Source organism: Phaseolus vulgaris, chromosome 7 (genome assembly GCF_051622355.1).
Source record: "Phaseolus vulgaris cultivar YP4 chromosome 7, ASM5162235v1, whole genome shotgun sequence".
Lineage (NCBI taxonomy): Eukaryota > Viridiplantae > Streptophyta > Magnoliopsida > Fabales > Fabaceae > Phaseolus > Phaseolus vulgaris.
Window position 1 is genome coordinate 59391331 of NC_143504.1, and position 27378 is coordinate 59418708.

General features: G+C 29.9%; 3 protein-coding genes across 3 annotated transcripts; 1 reads left to right on the top strand and 2 right to left on the bottom strand.

Annotated features, from left to right (window-relative positions):
- The first annotated feature begins 4414 nt into the window (after positions 1–4414).
- On the top strand, positions 4415–7065 carry LOC137828431 (uncharacterized). The gene is made up of 6 exons (XM_068635009.2): positions 4415–4600; positions 4923–5081; positions 5758–5844; positions 5920–6045; positions 6217–6309; positions 6837–7065. Exons 1-6 carry the CDS (start codon positions 4513–4515, stop codon positions 6923–6925), a joined length of 642 nt encoding a protein of 213 aa, XP_068491110.2. The 5' UTR covers positions 4415–4512; the 3' UTR covers positions 6926–7065.
- Positions 7066–7941: 876 nt separating this feature from the next.
- On the bottom strand, positions 7942–13505 carry LOC137827567 (poly(ADP-ribose) glycohydrolase 1). The gene is made up of 11 exons (XM_068633759.2): positions 13091–13505; positions 12836–13018; positions 12380–12483; positions 11881–12085; positions 11665–11769; positions 11316–11434; positions 10656–10799; positions 10100–10193; positions 9761–9958; positions 8612–8674; positions 7942–8525 (listed from the first exon to the last, which is right to left on the bottom strand). The coding sequence occupies exons 1-11, from the start codon at positions 13325–13327 to the stop codon at positions 8313–8315; spliced, it is 1665 nt and encodes a 554-aa protein (XP_068489860.2). The 5' UTR covers positions 13328–13505; the 3' UTR covers positions 7942–8312.
- A 971-nt stretch (positions 13506–14476) lies between these two features.
- On the bottom strand, positions 14477–21502 carry LOC137827568 (CCR4-NOT transcription complex subunit). The gene is made up of 12 exons (XM_068633761.2): positions 21177–21502; positions 20762–20872; positions 19410–19496; positions 18679–18732; positions 18372–18517; positions 18067–18217; positions 17850–17987; positions 16930–17001; positions 16773–16846; positions 16531–16672; positions 15762–15840; positions 14477–14785 (listed from the first exon to the last, which is right to left on the bottom strand). The coding sequence occupies exons 1-12, from the start codon at positions 21333–21335 to the stop codon at positions 14688–14690; spliced, it is 1311 nt and encodes a 436-aa protein (XP_068489862.2). The 5' UTR covers positions 21336–21502; the 3' UTR covers positions 14477–14687.
- Positions 21503–27378: the final 5876 nt, after the last annotated feature.

Consider the following 27378-nt stretch of genomic DNA (forward strand, 5'->3'; position numbering starts at 1 on the left):
ATTACTTTATGTTACAATTTAATTTTATGCTGCAAGTGAGGACCACCCATAAGTACCAAAGTTTTTAAATGGCTAGATTAATTAGTTTAGATGATGACCAAAAGTCACTGAAATTGAATGCTCCATGATCCATGTACTTTAATTCTTTGTGCATCAAACTACATTCAAGACACAAGAAAAAAAAAATAACATTTCAGTTGTAATAATGAATGCATTTCATTTTTCAACTTTTAGGAAAAATTTGAACACTTTATATATGAGTAAGCCTTGCACATTGGTTTACCTCAAGTGAGGGTTCTTGAAACCATTTTCTCATAAACTAAGTTTTGCTTAGGATATATTTATTACATGTATATAAATGGGTAAGAAACAAATAGACCCATATTTTGTATTATGTTGCAATGCACAAAAGAAGTTGAAATTAGAGTCGGTGGAGAATAAAATGCATGCAAATAATGCACCATAGAAAAGGACAAGTTTTGTTGAAGCAAGAATGGTGGTTTACACATGACTAAGAATTTAAATAGGAAAAAGGGACCCATCAAACCTATAATGGAGTTGTGATTTGTGTTCTTACATCAATCAATTATGTATACATCTTTGCTTAAACAAAGAATTTGTTGGCAATCACATGCCATGTTTTATGATCATTAAGCTCCTCAATTTGAGTACCTAATTTCATTGAGGAAACAAAACATAGGGATTTGGTCCATTCACTTCCCTTATTCTCTATTTAAATGCCTTTTTTACTTGGTATTATCACCAAGCAAATTCCCTCTAATGGAAATTCTTCAATGTGGTGAAAAGCTTCACATGGGTTTCTAAGAAACATACTCATCCCTCACGTGGGTACTGTATATTTTTTAAGGTTTGAATATGTGAAAATTTGATTTAGTATTTAAATGTATAAAAAATACAAATTCAATGTTAAATTGATTCTTTTATAATATAATTTAGTATCAAAATGATTACTAAATATTAAAGTAATGATAAAGTGATCTCGCGCATAATTATCACACCTTTTATTTATGTATAATGCATATTACATTATGAAAATGACAATCTATAACCTATTTTTAGAAATGATAGTTTGTAACCATTTTAAAATATTCTTTTCACACAATTTTGGAAGTTAAAAAATGTGTTTTGGAATTGATATTTCGGAATGAATTTTTTTTTTTTCACATTTTCTATTTCTAAAACATCTTTTGCTTACGAAATGTCCCCTATTCTTCTGGAACCACTCAAAATTGTCAAGTGTAATTTTGGTATTTCAAAAAAAGGGTAGAGGTATAGGAAGAAAAAATGTAAAGGTGCAAAAAGAAACACCCGAAGTGTTGGTATTAGAGGATCTGATTTAGAGGGAAGAGCAAGTCTGTGACAGTTTCTTCCTGCACCTCCATATCTTCTTCTGCCACCTCCATACACAACTTGAAAATACATTTTTATCCTTCTTGTGTCACCCCATAGATTAGTTTTCGGATTATATAATCTGGAAACTCATTTGAAAAAAGACTTTCGGATTACATAATCCGGAAATTAAATAAGACTTCCGGATTATGTAATCCAGAGAGTAATCAAGGATCTAAAAAATGATTTCCACATTATGTAATCCAGAATCTAATTACACATTTGAAAAATGACTTCCGGCGGAATATTGTAAAGGGGCAATTTTGGAAATTTAGAAATTTATGGAGGTGAGAGAAGAAGGTATGGAGTGCAAGAAGAAACAGTCCAAGTTTGTACGTCCAAAACTATATTGGGCCTTGTGGCCCATCATGCAGTTAACACTGTTGCTAACTCATCATGGGTTCCTTAAATGGACCCCAAAACATTTAGGATATATTTGGTTACCATGTCAGAAAAATAAAATTATATAAATATTATTTCTAATTTCTATGATAATGGGTGAATGAACCCATTTGTTCTTTCATTCCTTTGTTAGCCTACACTAATTATCAATATGATTAACGCATGATGAAACAAACACTCGTATTTTTTGTACTTTTTTAGCTTATAATAATGTTTTTTTTATACCATTATCTCCACATCTGGATAGATTTTTTTTATATGGGTTGAGCCATAATACTCTTATTTATATAATTTTTTATTACTTATAAAAAAAACAATTCGATGTTTGAGTTAATTCACCATTTTATCTCATAATTCTTTTTCCTGCATCGTTGCTAGGTTTTTCTTTCTGCACCCACAATTTCAAAAATTTCAAAAATGACATTGACCTTTTATTTAAAAAAAGCATCATTGGGGAGTTTGTTTGACACTGTTCATCATCTTTATTCATCTCAAGTGTTGGTGGAGGGTTATTTTAGCTGTACGGAGCAAGGTGGAGGAGTGAGTTACGTTGTCGAAGTGATACTTGACTTCTATAGCTAAGAATTAAGTTTGTTTAGGAGCATTGATGGTTATAGAGTTTTTGGGGTTACCGGAAATCGAGATCTGGGAGTGTGCTACGGATTCATCAATTCAGAAGTAATCACGTTATTTTCTGAATGAGGGGTGTCTCGGAAGCAAATTGTTGATTTTCATATTGTTGAATCCATAAGCCTAATTTCTGTTATGGATTGATGAATCCGTAAGCTCACCCGACTCACCAATCCTGAGGATTTATGGATTCCACAATCCAGAAGATTTACAGATTCTCCAATCCAAAAAATTTACGAATTTCCCAATATAAAATCAAAAAAAAAATATGAATTCCCAATTTTGTAAAACTACCGAATTGAATTGTGAGTTTTATGTGCATTTTGAGAATTTTAAAAAATAATAAAAATATTTTTGTCTTTGCATTACATTGTAACCTTTATCTCAAACGGAGTGAGAAAACGGGCTAGCTCGGTTCATTTTGACCTAACCCATCATTATTCTACTAAAATTGTGTGGATTGTAAATAATAACAAGTTCGTTATAAATAAATTAGACAAATTAACGGATCAAATTCCTCAACCATTTCTAATAAATTTAATAATTTATCTGAAAAAAAAATCCTAATAAAGAAGAATGGTCACTAAATTTTGTTTTTCCTGAAACTGACATTAATGAGACGGAATGAAGGATGGTTGGTTTTTGGGGAATTTCCACTCTTCATTAATAAGAGCCACCAAAATCAAACTTAATCACATCAACTCAAAGGATACAAATTGAACCTATATTTAAAGAGAACAATAATTATGTAATTACCAACATGTCTATGTCACAAAAATATACTATTTTTTGGATTTTTTTTTTAATAAAAGACTAGCATGTAATTTTTGCTGCTTGTAATGAAGATTAGCTTAAATTTGTATTTTTTTTTTGAAAAAAAAAGTAGTTTTGGAGAATCTAAAAATTTGTAGTATTTTTTTCAATTTTTTTACTGTTTTTCAACTTCACAAATACACTTTTTTTTATGTAAAATTTGAAGAAAAAAAAATCTTAAAAGATATTCCAAAAGAACAAGGATTTTTATTATGGTTTTTGCAATCAAAGGAAAAATATATACAGTAATTTTTATTGTCTTGATAGAAACCTTTGTTAAATTTTTATTTTATTTTTACATTACTAACTATAATAAATGAATGAAATGTAAGCTTGATACAATGATTATATATAAATGAATGAAAATGTAAGCTTGATACAATGATTTTATACTTATATTTATATATTATGAATAATATGAATGTATATCTTTCATTCTTGTTGTGTGGGAAAATTTTCAGAAAAATTAAGTATTGTGAGAGAAATCAGTATTTGCATTGGGAAAAATCTTTAATAAAAAATAAAACAATAATTAAAAAAAATGAAATGATAATAATAATTAGGAATGACAATAGTGTGGATGTATATTTAATTATATTTACTTACATAATTAAAATAAATAAAAAAATGAATTTGGATAATTTATATAAGTTTATTTGTCATTGATAAAGAAAAATGGAAAGATTTTAATAAAAGAAAGAAAATAAGAAAAAAAATGATTCTAATAGAAAAAGAAAAAGAGGTTGACTTTTTGAAAGTGTTGATATACATTGGACGGTTGCATTACCTAAAATGCATTTATGACAGTTATTAGTACGTCAAACACTCAACTGTTTTTTCTCTAGTACCCATATATTCCACCATTTTTAAAAAAAACATAATATTATTTAAATCTCACAATTCATTTAATAAGTTTTGCTTGTGATTTTATAATTATAATAAATTTTAACTAAAAAAAAATGTTTTAAAAAGAAATACTGATATTTGAACATTTTTTTTCAAACATCTAATTAATATATTATCCATCTTGTCTTAGATTTTTTTTCTCTCTTTTGTCTCTTTAGAGAAGTGTGAAATGTGATTGAACAATGTGTAGTATATATATTCAAGAGAACGTTTCCTTTTCACACTTGTCCCCAACTCATTGATAACAAGTATCCAAACTCCAAATATCTCAGCTTTGTTTGTTCTCTCTGTTAACTTTTTGTGCTATGTAAACCCCTTTTCCCTCTCTTTCTCTTTGACTTTCACAACATCATGGCCTTTGCAAGTGTCATAACCCTTGTTGCATTTCTTCTTCTGCAACCTCTTCCTTCTACATCTAACTTTCTTTCTCCCATCTTTGGTTTGTAACCATTTCTTTTGTTTTCTCTTTTGTTGGATTTCCTTGTTGTGGTGCTACCTATATGCTTGTTGATTTTCATTTCCAGTCTTGAGATTTCTTGAGTGTTCATCTAAAACATTTTGATGGATCTTTATATAGCAAGATAGAAGATATGGTTCTTACATGCAGAAAGTTGTCTAGTTTTAAGATCATATGTTGTTGATTCAAATCTTTCATAAAAGGGTCTTTTCAACCAGTTTTCTTTTCTTTTTTTGATGACAGCTTTGGAGTTGTGGATTGCTTTGACATGATGCTTTGTTTTGTTTTGTTTTTATGTGTTCAGATGAGGTCTGCAAAGCAGTGGAATGTGGAAAAGGAACATGCAAAGCTTCTGAGAACACCACTTTCTTATTTGAATGTGAGTGTCAACCTGGTTGGAAGCACACTCTTTCCAACGATGAGGACTCAGACTTGAAGTTTCTTCCTTGCATAGTTCCTAACTGTAAGAAAATTAATAACTTTCTCATATAACTTCAATCTGTCATTGTCTTGTTCTCTGTTGAATTAGTTTTGTGACACTGCTGCTATCAAGAAAAATATTTGTTGATAAAAAATTCTTACACTGTAACATGGCACAAGGTATTTTGCAAATCACAAATGGCTATATAGTTCATTTTCTTCTTGGTGTTTAGTTTGGTGAAATTGTCACCTTGTAGAAGTACACGAATTAACTACAGCAAAAGAGGGTGGAGAGATAACATGGTGGAAATTTTACCAAGAATATATTTCTTGCTTAAAGGGTAGAAATTTTCTTTTCATGCAGTTAGATTCTGCCACAGTTGTTTCTGACTAATATGTTACTGCAAAATTTTGGCTATTTTTACAATTAAATTGCAGTATACTTTATCCAACACAACCAAACAAAACCTGCTACAGTGTTTGTGGCAAATTGTTTCAGACCATGGAATTTGTTCTTAACTTTTTATACGTTTAGCAAGTGCCATGAGGAACTGTACAACTTAGATATAAGAAATATAGTGCTAGATGAATTTTATTCAGTAAGAAAGTGTTTGTAAAAAGTGTTTATTAACAGTATGATAGAGTTTGTCCTTAACATATCTCTTGAAAAGCATTTAATTATCTGATATAGTGAAAGATTTGAATGGTATTGTGTGTAGGTACATTGGACTATTCTTGTTCCAAAGCCCCTGCCCCTGCCCCTGTTCAAGAAAAGGCAAAAAAGTCCAATGAGTCAATTTTTGATGGTAATGGAAAGATCACTAACATTTTCAGTTTGACATGTTCTTATGAAACATCATTAACATTTTGTTAATGTTTAGCTTGCAATTGGGTTGATTGTGGAGGTGGATCATGCAACAAGACATCAATGTTCTCCTACAACTGTGAATGTGATGCTGGCTATTACAATCTCCTAAATGTCACCTCCTTTCCATGCTTAAGAGAATGTAAGATTTCAAACCTAAGTCATAGATAATGATGCCATTTGTTTAAGGGAATGATGATATGTTCTATGATTGATGTTCATGTAAAAAAACAAAAGTTTGATCTATGTTTATGTTGTAATTCTAAGTAGTTTTAGAAAATTTTGTTGAGATTTTGAAATTTTTGTGTTTAAGGTTCTCTTGGCATGGGATGCTCTGAACTTGGAATATCAGTGACAAATTCTTCTACCTCTGCACCACCTTTGAATGACAACACTAAGAATGAAGGTAAGGTTTTAATTAATTAAATAATATAAATACAAAAAATAAATCAATAGGTTTAAAATGGTATTGATATAAAATAACAGAATCTCCAAATTATTTCATACAGTTCAATTTAGTAGACATAAATTTTAGGTTGAAACTAAATATATCAATATAAATCAACCATAAAATTTAACAGAATTTTTTTATAGAGTATCCCTTAATTTGGAGAAATTTCCAAAAGAAAGAACTATAGTTTATTGTTGATATAATTCTTACATATTCAAGAATAAATTTGTTAACATCATTTTGATAAGTATTAGAAAATTGTTACAAATATAAAGTCAAAATAGTTAGAAAATTATTTATAAAGAAATAATTATATAATATTTATTAAAGATAAGTTTTTTCTGCTCTTTTTCAAATTACAAGCTCTAAACAGGAAAATAAATTTAAATAAACTATTTTCCCAGTAAAATTCATTCTTTTAATTTCTTAACCAATGTCTCTATTCATAATATTTTCTCATTATTTGATATTTAATATTTTAGGTTTATCAGGTAACTCAGTTCTACAAGGAAGTTCCCTTAGGGTGGCCATGGTAGTTTTGTTCATGACAATGCTCCAAATTGCAATATAATCACAGGATTGATTACTTTTGGCACTATTTCATTTTGTGCTATTTATTTGCCTAGGAACATTCTCTTTGATGTAGTCTTTTAAACACATGTTTTATTACTGTTTGAAATTTATTAATATTATAAATTTTGATTTCTCTCAGTTCTTATATAAGAATCACTTTAAAAATAAAGTAAAAGTGTTTTATACTCCCATTGATCCTTAATACATTAAACTTCTAATATAATTATAGAGACTAAAAGAATCTTTAGAAAAATACTATTAATGTATTAAATTAATCTTCATTATTAATTTTTTTATCAGTATTAATTAATACAAAACACAAACATTCTTCAACGAAGGTAAACAAGGAAATTATAAAATATCTTATAATTTTTTTTCTAAAATGTGTAATAATGGATAACTTGTATTTCTGTTAATTTAAAATTAAAAGAGATTATGAAACTTGAGAGAGAAACAATGGAGAGTAATATTCAAATAATTTCAACATCTTACTTTAACATCATTAAAGTAATTATCATTAAAATTTGTGTTTTCCAGAAAATGGCATTAATGAGACGAAATGAATGAAGGATTCACTCTTCATTAATAAGACCCACCTAAATCAAACTTAATCACATCAACTCAAAGGATACAAATTCAACCTATATTTTCATTTCTAGAAAAATATACTATTTTTTGGATTAAGGTTTTTTTTAATAAAAGACTAGTATGTAATTTTTGATACTTGTATTGGAGATTAGCTCAAATTTGTAAAATGTTTTTTTTTTAAAAAAAAAGAAAGGTAGTTTTGGTGAATCTAAAAATTTGTAGTTTTTTTTTTCAAAATTTTTTATTGCCTTTCTACTTCACAAATACACTCTTTTTAAGTAAAATTTGAAAAAAAAAATATTCTTAAAGATATTCCAAAAGAACAAGGATTTCTCGATTTTTTGCAATCAAAGAAAAAATTTACACAGTAATTTTATTATCTAAATAGAAACATTTGTTAAATGAATGAAATGTAAGTTTGATGGATTGGTACAATGATCATATACTTATATTTATATATTATGAATAACATGAATGTATATGTTACATTTTTGTTGTGGTCATATGGCAAGTTAGTATTTTCATGAATGTCTATTTCTTTGACTTCATTGGCAGAGTTCACAAGGTATTCCTGCAGCAAACCCTCCTTTGCAAACTTAGTGGAATCACCACCTGTCACAATGGAATGTAGGAGAATATTTTAGATATTACAATAAATTCAATCAAATTAAAATTAACCATACATATAGTTAAAAACCAGCCAAAACAGCAAAACAGAATCAGCAAAACAGCCCTCTATTCCCATTCACTGTTACTTTCCTTTGCCTTTAAGACTGCAGTCATTATCATCAAAATACTTAGGTTTGGTGCTTTGTCTTTTGAGCCTGTTCCTTGCTATTGAGCCTGCTCCTCTTGGGCGGTAACATATTACCATGGCCATATATTGATGGCAGGAGCCATTGGAAGAAGCCCAAATTAGTTTCTCCTTTCGATCTACTTGTTGAGTACTCAACTAACATGTTCCATAGATCCCCAACTGTCCATCTCTCTGACAAAATACAGTGAGCAACCTGCCACAACATCAATCAAAGTACCTAGTAAGAAATTTTCAATGCATAGGATCGATAGTGTTACTACAAAAGGAAGATCAAATTACCTCATCTAGGCTCTCTAATGCTTTCAAGCCAAATGTGTAGTATGCTATGAAAGGTCTTCGAGCCTGTTAGGAAAGAACCAAGAAAAAATTGGTTTTCAAGCATGATAATTCAAAGGTAAACAGAATTACTGAGAATGATTAATCCACCACATGTTTGCCCCAATTCCTCACCACCTCATCTTAACCATCACATTCCCACTACACAAAATCATCAATAGTTTGAGTAATCCACCACACCATATCTATGCTGGTGAGCAAGCAAACCACAAAGACAAACCTCCTGCCCAACCACCCTCTTGTCTGCCTGAATTTCATACTCCTTTTTCTTTTCTTTTGAGAAATAAGTTTAAAACTATTTATGAAATAGATAGAAAATATCTAGCCGTTAATATCTATATTATCCTCTCTTCTGTAATTATCTCTTAGGATTTGCTACTATATTTCCTTATGTTATATTTTAGCTTTAGTTATCGCATTTCCTTATATCATGATCTGTTTCCCTATTTAGCTGGATTCTGATCAGTATATATAAGGGTTAGTATTCTAGGCTTTGTGAACATATCAAACAAAATAATACATCGATACATCTTAATTAATATCAATACAGTTTTTCATTCTCTTCAATCTTTCTTCCCCCTCCAAAGCCTAAAGTCACATAATTTCATGTATCAACAAAAGGTTAGCATAATTAATCACATTATTTTGTCGAGTCAGTTTCCAATAATTCATTTACATCAACCTTTTGTCAATATGGTGATTTTAGTGATCCTCCGGCGATCAAATTTTCAATACTACAATCACGTTATTGATCATCCAAAAAAGAAAAAAAAAATCAAATACGGAAACTATTTGAATCAAACATAAGCTCTATGACCACAACATTTACAACAAGAACATATAACAAATTTACCACAAAAAAGGGCCCAAAACGGTGGTATATAATTGAGCATGGATAACTAAGGGTAGAGGGATTCCTAAATGTCAACTCTAGCCTAGCAAACATTTCAACTCTTACTGAAAAATAACAAGGAAAATAAGTAGTTTTCCATAGTGTAAGGGTAAACACACAAGAATTTATAATGCATTCAGAACACTCACAGTTACAACTATCTCATTCTCATACAGTGATGGCTAAAAATATAAAATTACCTGAGAAACTGCAAGCCACTGAAGTATGGTCTTTACTTCAGGATCTCCTTTAAAGGCACCACATCCCCAGTTTCCAGTTGCAACCCCAATATTATTACCCTGGTCCATCCTATGATAATCGTTTTGAGAATTTGGAGTTTCATGATTTGAAAATTTTCCTTCACTTGTTTCCATAGATGTTGAGGTGGCACCTTCAAACTGTGAATAAAAGAGTGTTCAAAGAAGATAAATGAACAAAGACTAATGGATACCTGAATCCTAATAAATAAATAAAGTTGGTTCACCTAAATCCACTAATACAATATCATTGTTTACAGAAAAACATTGGAAAAGACTAACCAGTGCAAATGAACATCCATTCTCTTGCAACTTTTTCTGATATAGTTGATATTTACATTGGTACAGAAAACCACAGAATGCCTTATTGATCTCACTGCAGAAATGAACAAGTTAACTTTAGATTTTATTTTATAAAATCACCATGAACAGTGTTAAATACTTAAAAGGGTAAATTATTACTAAATTAGGAATAATTTACCCAGTAATTCCTTTTTCAAAGTCTCTAAATTTTAGGGTATAAAACTGAACTAACATGAAAAAAGAGTTTTGTTTCATGAATGAACAAATATTATGGATACTATAATAGCTACTCTGTGTAATAAAACAGGCACATTGTTCAAAAGGATCGAGAAAAAGAAACTAAAGGCAATTCTCAAAAAAATGTTTCCACCTTGCAGGGAATGCATGTGTGTAAAACACACCTTTTATAAACAATCGCAAATTTCAAAGTCTAAACATCAAACATAACGAATTCAAGATTATATTCTCATAGTCCATAAATAACTGTGGTTTTGCATCCATAAAAGCAGTAGCCACATAACCAATATTAACAGACCGGAGGAGAAAATTTTCCCTGTATTGTCTCATCCCTGGGCTATGTAACGCATCGATTGCAACAATCGTGGTTTTCCGTCTTCCAAGAGTGTCTACTTCCCTTTCATCCACATAATCACCAGAAAACCGAAATGATGATGCATACCTAAAGAATTAGACAATACTATCACCATTAGAATATGAAGAAAGCAACCAGCAATTAAAGCAATGAGTAAAGTAGGTAAACAGCTGAAAAACATTAAGTAACATCATATCAGAATAAGTATTCTTTTAAATTTCCCCGTCATATGCATACTGTATAAACATTATTACAAATTCAAAGTAAAATGTCCAATATTTATATTCTTTGGGATGATATAAACTTAAGTATTAAAAATGTGTCATACACAAGTGTGCAGACAAACAAGGAGAAGAAAAATAAACGCAAAACTTGAATCTCTCAAGCTACAGCAAAATATTGGCCATCATACAGATAAAAACCAAGAAAATTCACTATGCAAAAGCATAACAATCAATAAACATGTTTTTCTACCTCCATATTCAAAGAGAAATTGAAAAAAATTATCCCATCACAATTTTTAAGTAAATAAATCTATTAGTATAGTAGGCATCAACAACTACAATTTCTTATACAAGTTCATATCCATTAAGTATCACTAACCCTGTATAACTTGAGAACCTTTCCACCCCAACAACTTCTATTGCCTCGTTATCTGCCATGGCTGGCAAGAACAGCATCCCAGCAATCAATTCTGGACAGACCATGAAGCGGATTTCCTCCTATACAGTACATTTACGACCAAATTTATCAAACATCAATAGAACAAATGTTCATGTGACAGAATAAATATCTCAACTTAAGAATCTAAAACATGAAGAAAGGTGATAAATACAACATGTACACAAAGACTAAACCAATATGCTGAATATGCTTATACAAGGAACTATGGTATAAAAGCTATTATAATCACCAATAGTTTATAGAAGGTGGAAATAAAAGCATACTGTACCTGTACACACCCCCAACCAAGAGCACCTCCCCCAAGATATTTATCTGCAAAATCAACTTCAACAACTTCACTTGATTGATCTTCTATGAGCCCTGAACTGTGAACCTATTTAAAATGGCAAAGGGTTACCTATTACAAACCAAATGGATAATTTAAAAAAAAAAATACTAAAATATATTAATTTTCTAAAGTTTAAAATAAATTTCCTTCAATTACCTCAAATCTGCACAGAGGTACAGAAGAAGTGCTCCAAAAGTTGGCATCTGGGCAAGAAATCTGAGTAGAATCATTTTTTAAGTGAAGTACTTTTCGCTCAAATGAGACAATTCCCTTGGGCATTTTAGCACTTATCCTTTGAAAATAGTGAATGATGCACCAAATCTTATTTTCCTGTTTTTGACTGTAATTTTCATACAGACTCCTGAAAACATAAAAATCGATCTTTGTATTTCCAAAAATAATAATTACGACATATGAAACAATAAAATAACTCTTTCATACAGATTATGCCAATATCAATTCTAGCTCTCTCAATCTTTCTCACTTCCACAGGCACTCTCACACACAAGCACGCGTCTAAGATATATCAAGTGCCACAGCATCTTGACACCACTAGGATACCTAAATTACGACTAAAACAAGCAAACAAATAGGTGGATACGAATACTTGGAGGTAAAAAAAAACATAAATATATAAATAGCTAAAGTTTCTTACGAAAACAATTTATCAAAGTTGATCATCGGAAGATGCTTCACATGTCTGTCTTTGACTGGGAATACACAAAAGAATGAGCAGCAAAGAAGAGCAGCAATCAACTCCTGAAAAGCCAGAAATTGGTAATATTAACCATAACCATCTTCATCATGCATGAGTGCATGTTAAAATCATGCATCATACAATAAGATCGGGTGGCAGTAGAAATTGACAGTGTTAACCATCTCCAGCATGCATGCATGCACGCATGTGACAATCAAGTATCATACAATAAATTGGCATCCCAGGAGAAGCAGCCTTAGTCATGCACGCAACAGTTATGACAGCGGTGGCCGCCTCAAATCAATGGCAATAGCAATATCAGTATAAGAAAAGTTTTACTATTGTGTGAGTGAGTTGAGAACTGTTTCTTACTTGAAGTGAAAAATAGAAAAGAGTAACATTTAAGAAAGTAACCTGGCTAAGGAAGATTATCCCCGGCTGCTGTGAATCCAATAAGCGAAGAGCAGTTGTTGTGAAGATAGCATTGTGAGGGTTGTGATAATGTGTTTCCAACAAAGAGGGCAATCTCAAGAGCAAATTGGCCAATACAGGAACCACCTCCTGAAACCACTTCCTAGATTCCTCTCCAGACATAACCTGAAACAAATCCATGTAATGCAGGCAATTGAAATGGTGAAATTTAAAAGTGAGGGAGAAAAGTAGCGTTACGTCGTCGAAAAAGTGTGCGTAACCAAGCGAAGTGGAAGGGGATAAGGGTTTGGAAGAGAGAGAAAGAGCGTTTCTGAGGTGAGAAATTTCCTGGAACAAGAGGTGGCCCGAGTGAACTCGACCTCCGCCGAGTTCTCTGAGCGTTTCCGCTGCTTGGGATGGCCAAAACAGAGAAGAAGAACGCATGTGCAGTGGTAGGTATGGCAGAATCGATCGCAACTCTTCACTTTCTTCCATTTTCTGCACTCAAAACCAAACCAAACCAAACCAAACAAAACAACACCGTCTTTCAAATCAAAACAACACCGTATTTCAAATCAAAGCAAACGTATAAATTCTGAATGAACACTCTACTCCCACACGTTTACAAAAACTATTTTAGCCCTAATTGCAAATTTTACTTTCAAACAATCACATTTTTTTCTTTTAATTTTTTTATGTACTTTATCTTTCATTTATTTAAATGTTGCGAAGTTTATTATTTCATATTTTTTTCGTAAAAACCACCAAATGTAATTAATATTTTTTTTACTAGAGTGGCTGGATATTTTTTTAAAATTTTATTTATCTTGTATTCCATTCCAAATTAGGTCACCATTTTTTCTTGCCTTTCCAAACAAAGTCCATAAACACCCAATAAAACAAAAAGTGCAAATTGAAAAGAATTTGAATGGTTTTTTAAAAGACGGGGAATCCACTACAAAAAATTTACATCACTAATTAAGCATCATATAAATTTTTTGAATGATCTCTTGGTTTTGTTAAATACAAATCACATGATATACCATTCAGGTGAGTAGCTGTGCAAATTTTAGATTCTAACACCCATGGATTTCTGTTTTGGAGTTCTGTCCAAACTAATTTATTCCAGATTGCACTGTTGACCATGTAAGTAAATTGCAATTAACTCTAAAATCCAAGAAATTTACAGATCAAACAAGTCACAATAAGAAAGAAAAGCTGATGAGTCAACACCAGTGGCAATGGGGTGACCAATTCAACATAGGCATAGAAAAGAGTTGAGGTGATGTATAAGGACACTTTCGTCTTTTTGAACACACCCATTGCAGGGAAAAACCAGTGCAAAAAGCAATTGCCCTAGTAGAACTGAATTTGATTTAAAAACTATATCCAAACTGATAGGATTAATAAACACCCCGAATAAATTATGGTGCTATGGTAGCTTCGTTTGAATCACTCTTAGAGCGAAAGAAACACTCACGTTACTTACTTAAACAGGGTGTTTTGCAGTTTCTTAGCTCCTCCATTAAGAAAATACAAGAATAAAACATATAAACTCGCATTCATAGATTTGTTTTTTAACTTGACTAGCACAGAAGAAAATGATTACAGAAGGAGAACCACAGGAGGGTGAGGAGTATAGGAATGAAATAAAATTCAATTACACTCTAATTCTCTATTCTAACTTGTTTTAACAATTCACAATTAAATGCAAATGACATTGAAGCTATAATCATGATTTATTGTCCACAATGTGAAATGAGTACATAACGCTACCTAGCTCTAGGTAGATACATATCTACAGAAAGTCTTGAAATAGGACCAGCAAGAGGGGGAAATTGACAAGCTAAAACAATCATTCCAAAGACTTGAGAAGTCTAAACAACGCAGCTGCCTCTCTAATCCGTGAAAACTCGATGCAAAACGCTTGAACTTCAATGAAGAGATCTTTAACTGCAAGTTGGGGTCATTTACTAAAATCAGTGGCATGCTGCAATTTTCTTTCTTTTTGTGTTCCAATTAATATACACAATGACGTTCATTTACAGGAAAATACATAATTGTGAATTAATAGCAAACAAATATGAAACCAGACAAAATCAACTCTCAACACTGTTTTTATAATAAAGGATAAGATATACTCAAAAATCTAGTCCAAGAAAAAATGACAAACTAAGAACATGGAACACGCAACACTGCATGTCAATCTCTCAACAAATACAAAGACTCCAAGATTGTCCTTTAGACACAATAAACTCCAATGGTAAAAGTTGAGCAGAGAAAATAGCATTTTTTTTCCAAACCGAACAACCCATCTTCTTGAACCTCTATTAGTGTCAAAACGACTAAAGTTAACAAAGGAACTTCTGGAGATCCTTGGAGGGAACCCAAGGTTTCTTCTAATTCATAATAGGTGCAGGCCTAAAGCATAGTTAAATTCAAATTGCAGGGTGGCAGAAACGTATGATGTGGTCACAAATGATGATCCGACAAAATATTGGACTTGTTGGTAAGTCGTATGTACAATGTAACTGAATTTCAGTACAACAAAATGGTAGCCCAACAAAATTCCCATTGGAGATTTATTTCCCAAATATTCTTTTTTTTATACTAGATTGCAAAGCTTATTTAAGGTCATGTGACAAACATTTCTAGAACTATTCAGGAAAGAAAAATTGTTTGTTAAGATGTGTGCCTTCAACAAAGTATTATTAATCTGCTTACAGTATTAACTAACAACAGTTTAAACAAATTCCAAGCATGTTCAAGTATGTTATTTCCACACCTTCCACTTACCATCAATCATTATTTATCCAGAAAAAAACTAGTCATTAACCAACAATTCATCTTCTTCCCTTTACTCATTTTTTTTAAGAAAATGTTACTTGAAACAAAGTTATTCAACAATGTACCAACTGGGTAAACTCACCATTAATAATGTCATTCCGAATTAGGCTTTGCAAAAACACACAGACAAGTCTCACAAGCCTGTTTTGCATGTATTTATCCTGAGAAAAAAGTAGAAAGCATAGGTATTAATGTGAAATTAAAAAAAAAACATAGTTGTCTTGTGAAGTGCATAGACATAAATGGACACAGCACATCTTTCTCTTCCTCTCACTGCCTATCTATCTCCTCCACACATTTGTTCTTATAGGGATAATTGTTTCTCATCTAATTACCTATATATGCAGTTTATGTTCCCACTAATCCAAATATATATAAATATATTATATATATATAGTACTAAAGTACCACCACACTTCATTATTTTGGTCTGATGGAGCTTTATTATGTATGTAGTAAAAAAAGTTGAATATGATCAAGAGTATAAGTGTACACAGACTCTACAATTTGACAACCTTTACTATCTCGAAAGCACTTTTTTCATACCACAAGACAACAGATAGATCAGTGATTAATGTCAAATTTCAGACCTAACATCATCCCTTCAGGTCAATTATTTCCCTATCATGTTTTTCCTAAAATCTACCATATCCCTATTGTTTTTATGTTTACCATGCCACTTCCATATGTGAATAAAATATCAGAAAGAAACAAAATCCAATATCCCTACGTAATCTACAAGTCAAGAAACTGAATACCAGTAACTGTTACACAAAAGCATAATGTTTTGTGGAGAACACATTTGTTTTGTAGAAAGTAAAAGCTTATGGCAATAAGGCAAAGTGAAGTACCTTGATCTTCACACAGGATTGTATACAATTAGTTATGTACATGTGAATAAATTGTGATGGTAGTTCAACTGCTGTTGTAAGCCTGTTCACAACTTCCATTGAATGTAGACTCATATCCATACTGACAAGTACTGTAAAGTATCTGCATCCATAAATAAGCAAATAGAAATAAAGAAAATAATAGGAACAGGGTAATTTATATAATAGAGGACAGAAAATTTTATTATATAAAAAATGCATACTCTGATATTTCCGGAGACTTTATCAACTTAGTGAGAACATCAACTGCAATAAGGGGATTGTTTTCCACCAGTTCCTGAATTTAAAAAAAAAACGAGAATAAAAGATCAAGACCTGACTTGGTCATCGACTCACCAAAATGATTACAAAACCACGTACTGGCAATTTTCTTGGTGTCAGTCCACAGTGATATACAAGCTTTGGATCATTTGCTAGCTCCACCAGGACTTGCTAGATTAAAACAAAGTTACAAGTCGTACTCATTAAACATTTGACAAATTAAAACGAAGGTACAGGATATACTTTCCATACAGCAATGTGATGCGATTCTGAAGCAACTAGCAAGGAATAGCAGATTATCATTTACTCTGTATATTTTCTCTTTCTCAGCACAGCAGTAGTTCAGTTAGGTTATTATATTTTGACAAGCTATCACCTCTAACCAACTGATAGCCAGTTAGAGTCATTTCAATAAGAATTTCATAAACTGTCAGTCTCTCACCTAAACTCAATAATCATTGATGCTATAGTATAAAGAAAAATCTTACAGTGGTTTACTTAGTTTTCCTAAATATCCCCAACCTAAAAGAAGAAAATATTTTTTCCTTAAAAATCAATCAGGAGTCCCACCGCATAATCTTATTTGACTTTACAAGTTTCAGCGTTGGATACAAACCATAAGGTTTTCCCTTTATAAGCAAGCAAGAAATAGAGTAGTGCTTGTTCAGAATGAGTTCATTTGTCCTTACAATGTTCTGCTGCTGTCTCTTAATGATGTCCAATGTCAGTAGGCCAATTCTTCACTAGCTTCAAAGACTTTAGTCATATTAAAAAAGCTATTTTTTTCTGGCCATGTGCAATCCATATGCCACTTGGTTATTATAACACTCATTTTAAGATGTTTCAAGAGTTGTACAAATGATTTGAGACAAGATTAAGAGTTTGGCTTTATTCAGTGTAAAGTACAAGATCTTTTCAGGTGGTTTATCCATTTATCCGTAACAGAGATGCAAAGAAACTGGGTATCTTTGCTCCTACAATGTTGTCCTATTCTATCAAATAATAATAATAATAATAACCTCTTGTTGTGCCGGTGCAAGGGCTCCCTTCAGAGCTTTTGCAATTAAGTCCCTTACTGCAGCCCCTCTGCTGGTATCAACACACATACCATAGTCCCACATAAGTTCATGATTGTCATCAGGGTTGAGCCAAACTAGCTGAAAAGGGTTCCAAGTATAAATAATTTTAATAATTAAGACTCAATAATCAAATATAGAAGATACAAATATGCAGTACCTCCCCATCAAGTATAGGAAGCCTTGGTGGAAGTGGTCTGATCCAATGAGGATTTAATCCTTCCAATGAAAGATTTGACAACAAACCAACTACTGCCTCTTCTTTATCTCCAGCACCATGTTTAGGTTTTGTTCCAGGTCGCACATCAAACCTATAAATTCATAATTATAATAATTTACATATATATGACTTCGAATTGCCACTCTAAAATAGCTATGTGAAACCATTGAAGAGACAAACAAAGTGAAATTTAATAATAAAAAAACTACATATATAAACTAGTCAATCCACTGCATGGGACATACTCTAATGAATCTGCATCACAACTTGGGGGAACATCTGGGTCTGGGACAACATTTTTTACAGTACCATCTTTTAATAAGCAATGATATGGTTCTACATGAACTTTATCAGAAAACTGCTGCTTCAACTGATCTAGTGGAGGGAACTCCTGGAATCAGAGAGGATAAATAAGTACAGAAATCCTAAAACAAGGGAAGGACTATCCTGAGAAATTTAAAAAGGCAGGGATATATCTCAGAGACGTTAGATATATAAGGAAGGACAATATTGGATATGCTACAGGTAAGTACTTTGCATATCGTGACTTACATGTAATGACTGATCAAATCCTTTAACATAATCTGATGCAGACTGTTTAAGAAACTGCAATCCTCCAGGAAAAGAAAAACACCTCAGAAATTACAAACCACTAAAGATAAATATCTAATGAAAGCGACAGAGTAAGGAAGATCAACAGCAAACATTTAGATGCATGCTGCATGCGAAACAAGTGACAGAATCTAAAACCAAAAATACGTTAGCAGCGTGATTAACCAACAAACAACATTCCATCCACAATTTTTCCAATCTAAAACAAATTTAATGACCAAAAAGAAAATATATTTTTTCGAGAAAAATTTTCACATCAGCAGTATCTATTAATAATGATATGAACCAAAAGCCAGGTAAGTAGACTCCCTTAAAAAAACTATTTCCTATATCATACTACTTATTAAAATTTCGTTTTTCCAAAAAAATTTCACCAAAATTACAGATAAAAATAACACCTTTAAAATATTGATCGGCTTATTCCACACTTAAGCAAGAGTATTTTTTGCATAGTACCTATAACATCAAAACTTGCACAAGGCTAACAACAATCTCTACAAATCTCCTCTTTCTCAGACTATAAACTCAGAATTATTGCAAATAGGTAACAATAAAGAAGTTTAACTGTATAGAATAGGAATGACGTTCAACACAAAACATCATTATGGAGAATAAATAAAAGACTTCGCAATATATGTGACTATTGTTAAGACAAAAAAACAGAATATAACCTCTTTCCCACTGTTGGAGCTATCAACACCGAGTAGCTGCAGAATAAATGCCCTCTCAACTTTTTCTGACCCTTCATGACAGGAAGCCTGTAACCAATAGATTATCCTTAGTAATATGACACAATAACACAAAATGTAGAGACAGAAAAGCATCTAACTTTTTGCTTATATAGAGATGAAATATGATGCGATTCCAATTGCTTATCATTAACCTTGCATGACTGTTTCAGCTAAGATTTTCATTAGAAGTTCCAAAATGGAATTGTCTAGATAAATCACAACACCACTCAACATATTTCAGCAGGCAAGCTTGGCTACATGAGCCAAGCAATCATCTAATCTAACACTACTTAGCTCTGTTAATATCCAGATTTAAATAACACCACTTGTGAAGGCTTTCTTTTTAATGGTTTATCCTATTGCTCTCTTAGCTCTTCCTCTCACCTCTAATTGGACATCTGTATTATCTTCCATTCATCCGTTTTGCTTACTCACATGGATGTCCACTCGCTAGTTTAACTTTAAATAAAAAAACTGTTGGAGTATACTGTATAGCATACTGCTTTCTGTCAGTCAAAGCAGTACTGGTCAGACAGTCATTTTATGCTATTCTTATGTTGTAAATAACTAATAGTTGGTTAGATCTAAGTAAGTATAGTATCCTATCATAAGCAATCAGTTGTACCTCTCAAACCATATCAATAATATATTTTCTAAGATTTCTCTTTATTCTCTTAAAGCCATATCAGTTTAGCACGAACTCAAACATTTTTCTGCACCATAGTGACAAAATTGTGTTAATTCACAAAAAATCACCATCAAGTATGGTAAACTGAGTTCAAATTCAATTTGCACAAACTCAAGTTTATGGATAAATATTAGTTAACTAGTTTTTTCGATAGCATGTCCATTAATAACTAACAACGTAATTCTAATTTAGAAGGAATACAGTTAATTGTAATCTGTCACAACTTCAGATTTGAGAAACGGTGAACATTGGAATATCACTCAGCAATAAAAATGTTAGCTTTCCATATGTGTATAAGATTTCAGTCACAGACTCTTAAATGCAATGCAGCACAGATGCGGGTATAAAAGCAGTTTTTCCATTCTGTTGACCCATTAATCCTCAACTAATTTCACTGATAAAACCTTGTTCAAGGTGCTTGCTCGTCTTTCTTATGTTCACCACTTCATATTTGTTAAAGAATCATATCATCCTTCCCTTGCCTTCAAAAACTGGCCCAATCTCCAGAGAATTAGACAAACCATATAGGGCACCCATACAAAAAAAGTTCACAAGACAACAACAACATAAATAAATAAATAAATAAATAAAAATAATTGCTTACGTTGACAACAAAGCTTATGAAGGGATTTGAAGCAGGTTTCTGGGATGAATAAGCCTCAACTAGCAGAGAAAAAGCTATTAACCTCTCAGTGGTGGTGAGAACCTTGTTGTCCTGCTCAAAAGATTCCAATTAGACAACATTCAACAACACCCCAAAAAATCTATATCCAAGAAAAATTAAAACACAAACCCCCATTAAGGAAAAAGAAAACCCAACTCATTATTTTAATTCAACGCCATTTCCACCTAATCATACTAACAATTTAAAAGGAGAAAAAAGAATCCCCAAAATGCCGACATGCCAGAATGAGTTTCGAATCAGTGTCAAATTAAGTACACGATTTCCGATATATAAACCCTAGAAAATTGAATTGCGAGTGCGGATTGAAAAGGGCGAAAAGAAAAGGGATTGTTACCTGCAACAGGATGAGGAGATAGGAAGAGAGAGTGAAATGACGAGATGAAGGGATTGAGGAGTTGAATTGGGAGAGGATCTCATGGAATGGACGCTGCTCCGCTCTGAGCAGAGAGTAAAGCGCTTGCGATTCTTCGCCACTCAACCTTTGAATGCTCATCTTCCAGATTGCGTTCCTGTGTTAGGGTTTCACAATTTGGGACACACTCTTTAATCAAAACGCGATTTCTAGGTTTTCTTCCTCTCTCTCCCTTCTATGTTGTTCTGCTGTTAACACTCACCACCATGAACAAGAACAACTAAAGCAAATTAAATTATTTTTTAAAACTACAAATAAATTATCTATTTATTTATTTATTTACTTTGTTCAATTTATTTTATTTTACAGTAAATAAATAATTTACCTCGTATTTTATTTACGTCAATAATTTACTTCGTATAATTTAAGTCTCGTATTTTTAAAAAAATTATTTAGATCTCTGATATTAACTTTTATATTTTAATCTCTAAACATGTGTATGTGTTGTTGTTATTATTATTTAATTTTTTTTAATTAGCTATAAATATTTGTTTTGACCTAGTTAGGGTAAAATTCAATAAGTCTATTATTATGCTACTTTATAATTGAATGAAAATGTAAAAATTCAATCAATACACTTATTTTTTACTTTTCTTGTTTTTTGTCCTAGTACTCTCTTTTAAACAACATGTAATAATTTAGTATTTTTATTTTTCACTTATTCATGAAAAAGGAAATAAAGTAATGAAAAAATAGTAATTCACTACATTTTTGTAAAATGAAGAATAAAAAGAAAAAACACACACAAAAAAACATTTTTGTATCAATAATCAAAATCTTTAACCATGATTAAAGCATCACTAGTTTTAACTAATCATGACAAAAACTATAAACAAATCACTCTTCCAATTGTTACTAGTTTTCTTCCCTATATACATATACAATAAACATATATATATATATATATATATATATATATATAATTTTGTAATCACTTTTATAATCTTATCTATATAAAAAACACTTTATTTTAGTAATAAATCATACAAAATTAAACATTTTATATAATTTTCAATACAAAGCATGCATGCATTTCGTATTGTATCAATCATCGGAAAAACATGGTTTTGTTTTGTACTGAAAAATTACACAAACATTCCTTTTTTTTATCACAACCTATATAAATGTATTTCCATGAAGAGTATTTTTTAAAATGATAAAAACAAGGCGGTATAGTTAGCAAAGAAGAGGGGGTGCGAATAACAAACACTATCAAACTTTCACACGAAAACAAAATGGGTTATATGTTTCCATTTTTAAAGCCTTTTGGTTTTTGGACAATTTCTCCCTGCACATATCACTTTTAACCTGCACCCTATTATCTTTTGAAATTTCCGAAATTACCCTTCTTTTGGATTTGAAAAACCAGAATAATAAATATAATTCAAAATTTAAAAAAAAAATACATTCTGAAAAAAAAAATCCAAAACACAAACCGTCTTTTTTCTAAAGTTATTTTCGTTATTTTTAGAAGAATATTTTTATCATTTTAAATAAAAATTGAATGCATGTTAGAATTGATATGGTGAAAGAGAATTTGCCTTTGTTTTAGATAAGAAAACCTATATATAATATGTATATCTATCGTATAGATTTTTCCAAGACACTTTTGAAAAAAAAAAGTAAAAGTTAAATTAACTATATCGAAGTTATTTTATTTAATTTCTCTAAATCTGTATTTTGATGTATATATGGGTTAATTTGAAGTTATATAAAAAAATTATTTTGACTTTTGTTTCAGTTGGAATTGTGAAAAAATGTTAAAACATGGTGAATTGATTTGAGAAAGAAAAGACAGCAAAAAGCCTTTATTTGTGGGTTTGGATTGATGAGAATGTGTATGTTGAAGAATGAATACAAAAATGAATCCCATGGCAAATTCAACTTGAATAGTGCATGACACCTTAGTTTTTAATTATTAGAACTATCATTATCTTAGGTGGCACCAACTATGATCATGTTCTCTTCAAATTATATCACAAGATTGTAACATAAATTCATCATCAACTTATTATGCTAAGATTGTGATCTTGCCCTCAAATTACATTACAAGATTCTAACATAAATTGTTCATGCTCTCTTTTTTTATTAAAAAAAAAAATTAAGTTTAACTGAACATATGAATATTTATCTTTATTTTATTTATATATTATGAAATGTTATTATTTTTAGTTGATGTGATTATATTTATTTTTTATTAATATATAAGGTAATATTATGACTTGTTTGTATATTAGGATAATATTTGAGATGTAATTTATTTAACTAACCCCAAAATATGAATTTATATTCTAACACACAATAATAAACAAATTAATATAAAATAATATTTTTATTTTATTTAAATGTGAAGATAATTGATAATTAGAACAATAAGGCGGTTAGTTGATTTCTAAGACGGTTACCTTGATTTATCGAAACATTACCCAGGTTTGATGGAATGTGACCTGATTGTTAAGGAGTTTCTATAAGTTATAGTTTTTAAATACAGGTTGAAAAATATATCCATCATTCTTAAATTTTGTTGATAAAAAAAATCATATCTTTTTTATTTTATTTAAAAATAACATATTCACTAAAGTTAGAATAAAAATTATGAAAAATTAAAAAATGATTTTTTAAAAAATCTTCTAAAATAAAGTTTGCACGTTATGGATATATTTAATGAAGTTAGGGTGACAAAAATACATACATACCCTTTTCTATTGTTTGTGTGTGAATAGGAATGGGGTGTTCTTTTCAAAATTTGACCCTATTCTTACTTTCTTTTTGTTTATATCATCTCTTTTGACCCTTTATATCATTGCTTTATCCTTCAATCTAACAACTTTGTTCTTCGCGCCAAACCTTTTAAAATCCCCCTATCGTTTTGTGTATTAAACCATTCATCAATAATAAAAGTTTAATTTAGGATTAACATTTCACTAATACAACTTTAAATTATAGTTAAAGTATGAGACTCTGACACACCTCTTAAACGAGTGTTCGTATTAGATACATGTATCAGATACTAACACTCGTAGGACACGTATCAGCAATGAAGTGTTTAATCCAACATATATTTATTAGATTTCTGACAATTTTAACACGATTCTAACAAAATTTTAAAAAGAAGAAATGCATTAATTTTCTAAAAACTCAAATTTATTGTATAACATTTTATTATAATTATAAAAATAAGGAACAAATCTTTTTGAACTAGTCATAACAAATATTTTTCTTCTAAAAAAATAACTGAAACATACTAAAACACATAAATTTTTATTGTGAAACTACAATCTATATAATTCATAATTATGTAATATATATATAGATTCATGCTCTATATCTTATATTTTAGATATTATATATATCTTTGTGTCTCTGTTGTATCAATATTTGTGTTTGTGTCAGTAATTAAGAGAATTACCAATGAAAAGAAAAAAGATTATATAAATATTTATATTATTTATTAATAATCAACTTCTAAACTAAAGTTGGTAAACTAATTTTTTTATGTTTATTCCTCGTAGAAATGGTAACATTAAAGTGGCCGATTCTCGAATGAACTTTGGAACTTGGAACTACTTGTGCCCATCTTTGTGCTTCGTTATGTTCCAATTTTTTCTCGAATCTCATGCACTTTCTCTTTCCAATAAATAAGAAAACATACTAAAAGTCAATCTACACTTGTTAAAAGTATAAATGTAAAAAAGAAAAAAAATAATCTTTTAGTTCAATAAAATAAAAATCAAATTTAGAAAAAAAATTAATCACTATATTAATTAAATTAAATATAATATTAAAAAAAATTATATTTAATTTTTTATAATTATTAATAAAAAAATTAAAATTATTTTTAAATTAACCATCTAAATTTTAGTTATTAATCTTTTATATTTTAAATTAACTTTTAAAATATAACGTAATAAGTAACTAGAAATTTTTAATAATAAAAACTATTTTACATATTAATAAAAAAGTTAGTTTATAAAATAATTTTTAATTTAGTAAATTAATTATTTTAATTTCTAAAATTAATTTGTGTTGAATGATTAGTGAGTGTGTTATATTATTTTTTGTTTTATTTGTTCCATCCTCTGACAATGGATGAAAACAAGTATGCTAATTATTTATGAAGATAATTAAAGATTAATAGTATTCCTAATTTAGGTAAGTGTGTGGTTTGATTATTATATTGAGTTAAGTGTTAGGTTCCATGGAATCTTTTGTTAGCAAAAGCATTTTCCGTGAGTAACATATCCCAAAGATTTAGGTTAATTATGATAACTCTTCATTCTCTTTTCCATTCTTTTATTCAATATTCCATAAATGATTACCACTTATACCAAAATCTAATACTCTCTTCCATCAACAACATTTCAAACTCTTATAAACATCATTATGAACATCATCAAAAAACTAACTTCTCTTCTCACTGCCCCAGTTTTACAATGTTTTCTAATTCCAATGAATTAATCTACACGCCATTTGTCTTTTGTCAAAATAAAAGTGAAGGAACTTTTGTTAAATTCCTTATTGCTTGAAAATGTTTAATCAACCATTTGATTGATTCTTATATATGAAAATACATGTTTTTTGACTTTAAGTAGTTCAATTAACATATTAAGTATTGTTGGTTTTAAATATCGATGTTTCACTGTGATTTTGATATTAAAAGATATTTCAATGAAAATTGAAAAATAAAAAGTTATATAAACAACTCCTAAATCTAAACAATCTATCACAAATATATTGAACTTAGTTCTATCAAATTTATATTGTGACTGATACATGATGTTGAAGTCAAATTAAGACCCCCTTAGTGTCAACACACTTGGTGTGTTAGTGCTCATAATCAAATATTCCACTGAAACCAGATTTGAAAGTTGAAGATCTTTCAACACTGCTGCACTTCCATCAAATGAGTCATTGTTTCGTATGAGATATGCCATAATCATTCTCCAATTCATCTTGTCTCTTTCTTTCCTCACACACATGTATGTACTTCTGTCACATCATATTATGCCTTTTCATTTCTTCACAATTTGCTAATCACACAATCACAACCTTCTGCTAAATGATTTTGATTCCTTTTAATATTTTATATTGTGATTTTCTTTTTTTTTTTATAAATTCATATTTTTTTATTGGTAATTTATATACTTATTTCTCATTCAATTCACTAATGTATTTTTTAAAGACAAAATCGTAACGAAGTATCGATGTCCAGACAACCATACATAATTATTGATATAACGATACTATTTCTCATGTTTAAAATAGGAGCAATGATATTGTTTATAATAACAAAAATATTTCTCTAATTCTTGAAGTAGGATAAATCTGTTTATTTATAATCTTTAATTAATCACACTTTTTGTTTTGAATCTTGATCCAATATATTAATTAAAAGTGCCATCAAAATCAAAATATATACACATATCCAAACTTATGGATTAAAACAATATTGCATATTTTCTAAAATGTGAGAACTAAAATAAAGGAAAAAATACCGACCAAATTGGGGATTCATAAATTTAAGAAAATTAAAATTTACTATTTCTTTCAAATTTATCTTAAAAAAAATACTAATAACACATTTTTCTAAGAGACTTTAAAACATGTAAAATAAAATAATTTTTTTTATATCAATTTTTTGTGTTAGTTATCACTATGAAACTTAACATATTAATTAGGCTAATTCTTCAAATAACACTAATCATCTCTTATCACATAATAAAGTATTATTAAAAAAATAAAATAAAAATAAAAAGATATGGAGAATTAAATCAAGCTTCAAAAACAATAAATAAATAAATAATCTATATCTATTAATAAAAAACTTAAAAAAAAACTAAATAAAAACTTATTATATTAATAAAAAAATTTATAAATAAAACCTAAAATAACATGAATGAAATGAGAATAGTATTGAGACATAAAAGAGTCTAAATACTGAATCTGGTTTTGGTCCTCATTATACACTTTTTCAACTTTTGAATCATTACAAGGTATGATTAAATTGGACACTACCCACCATTAACAACCTATTATTTAGATTTTTAAGTAATGATATTTTTATACTTGTTCCACTTTATATTTATAACAAAATATTAATATTTATAAAAAATAATAATAATAA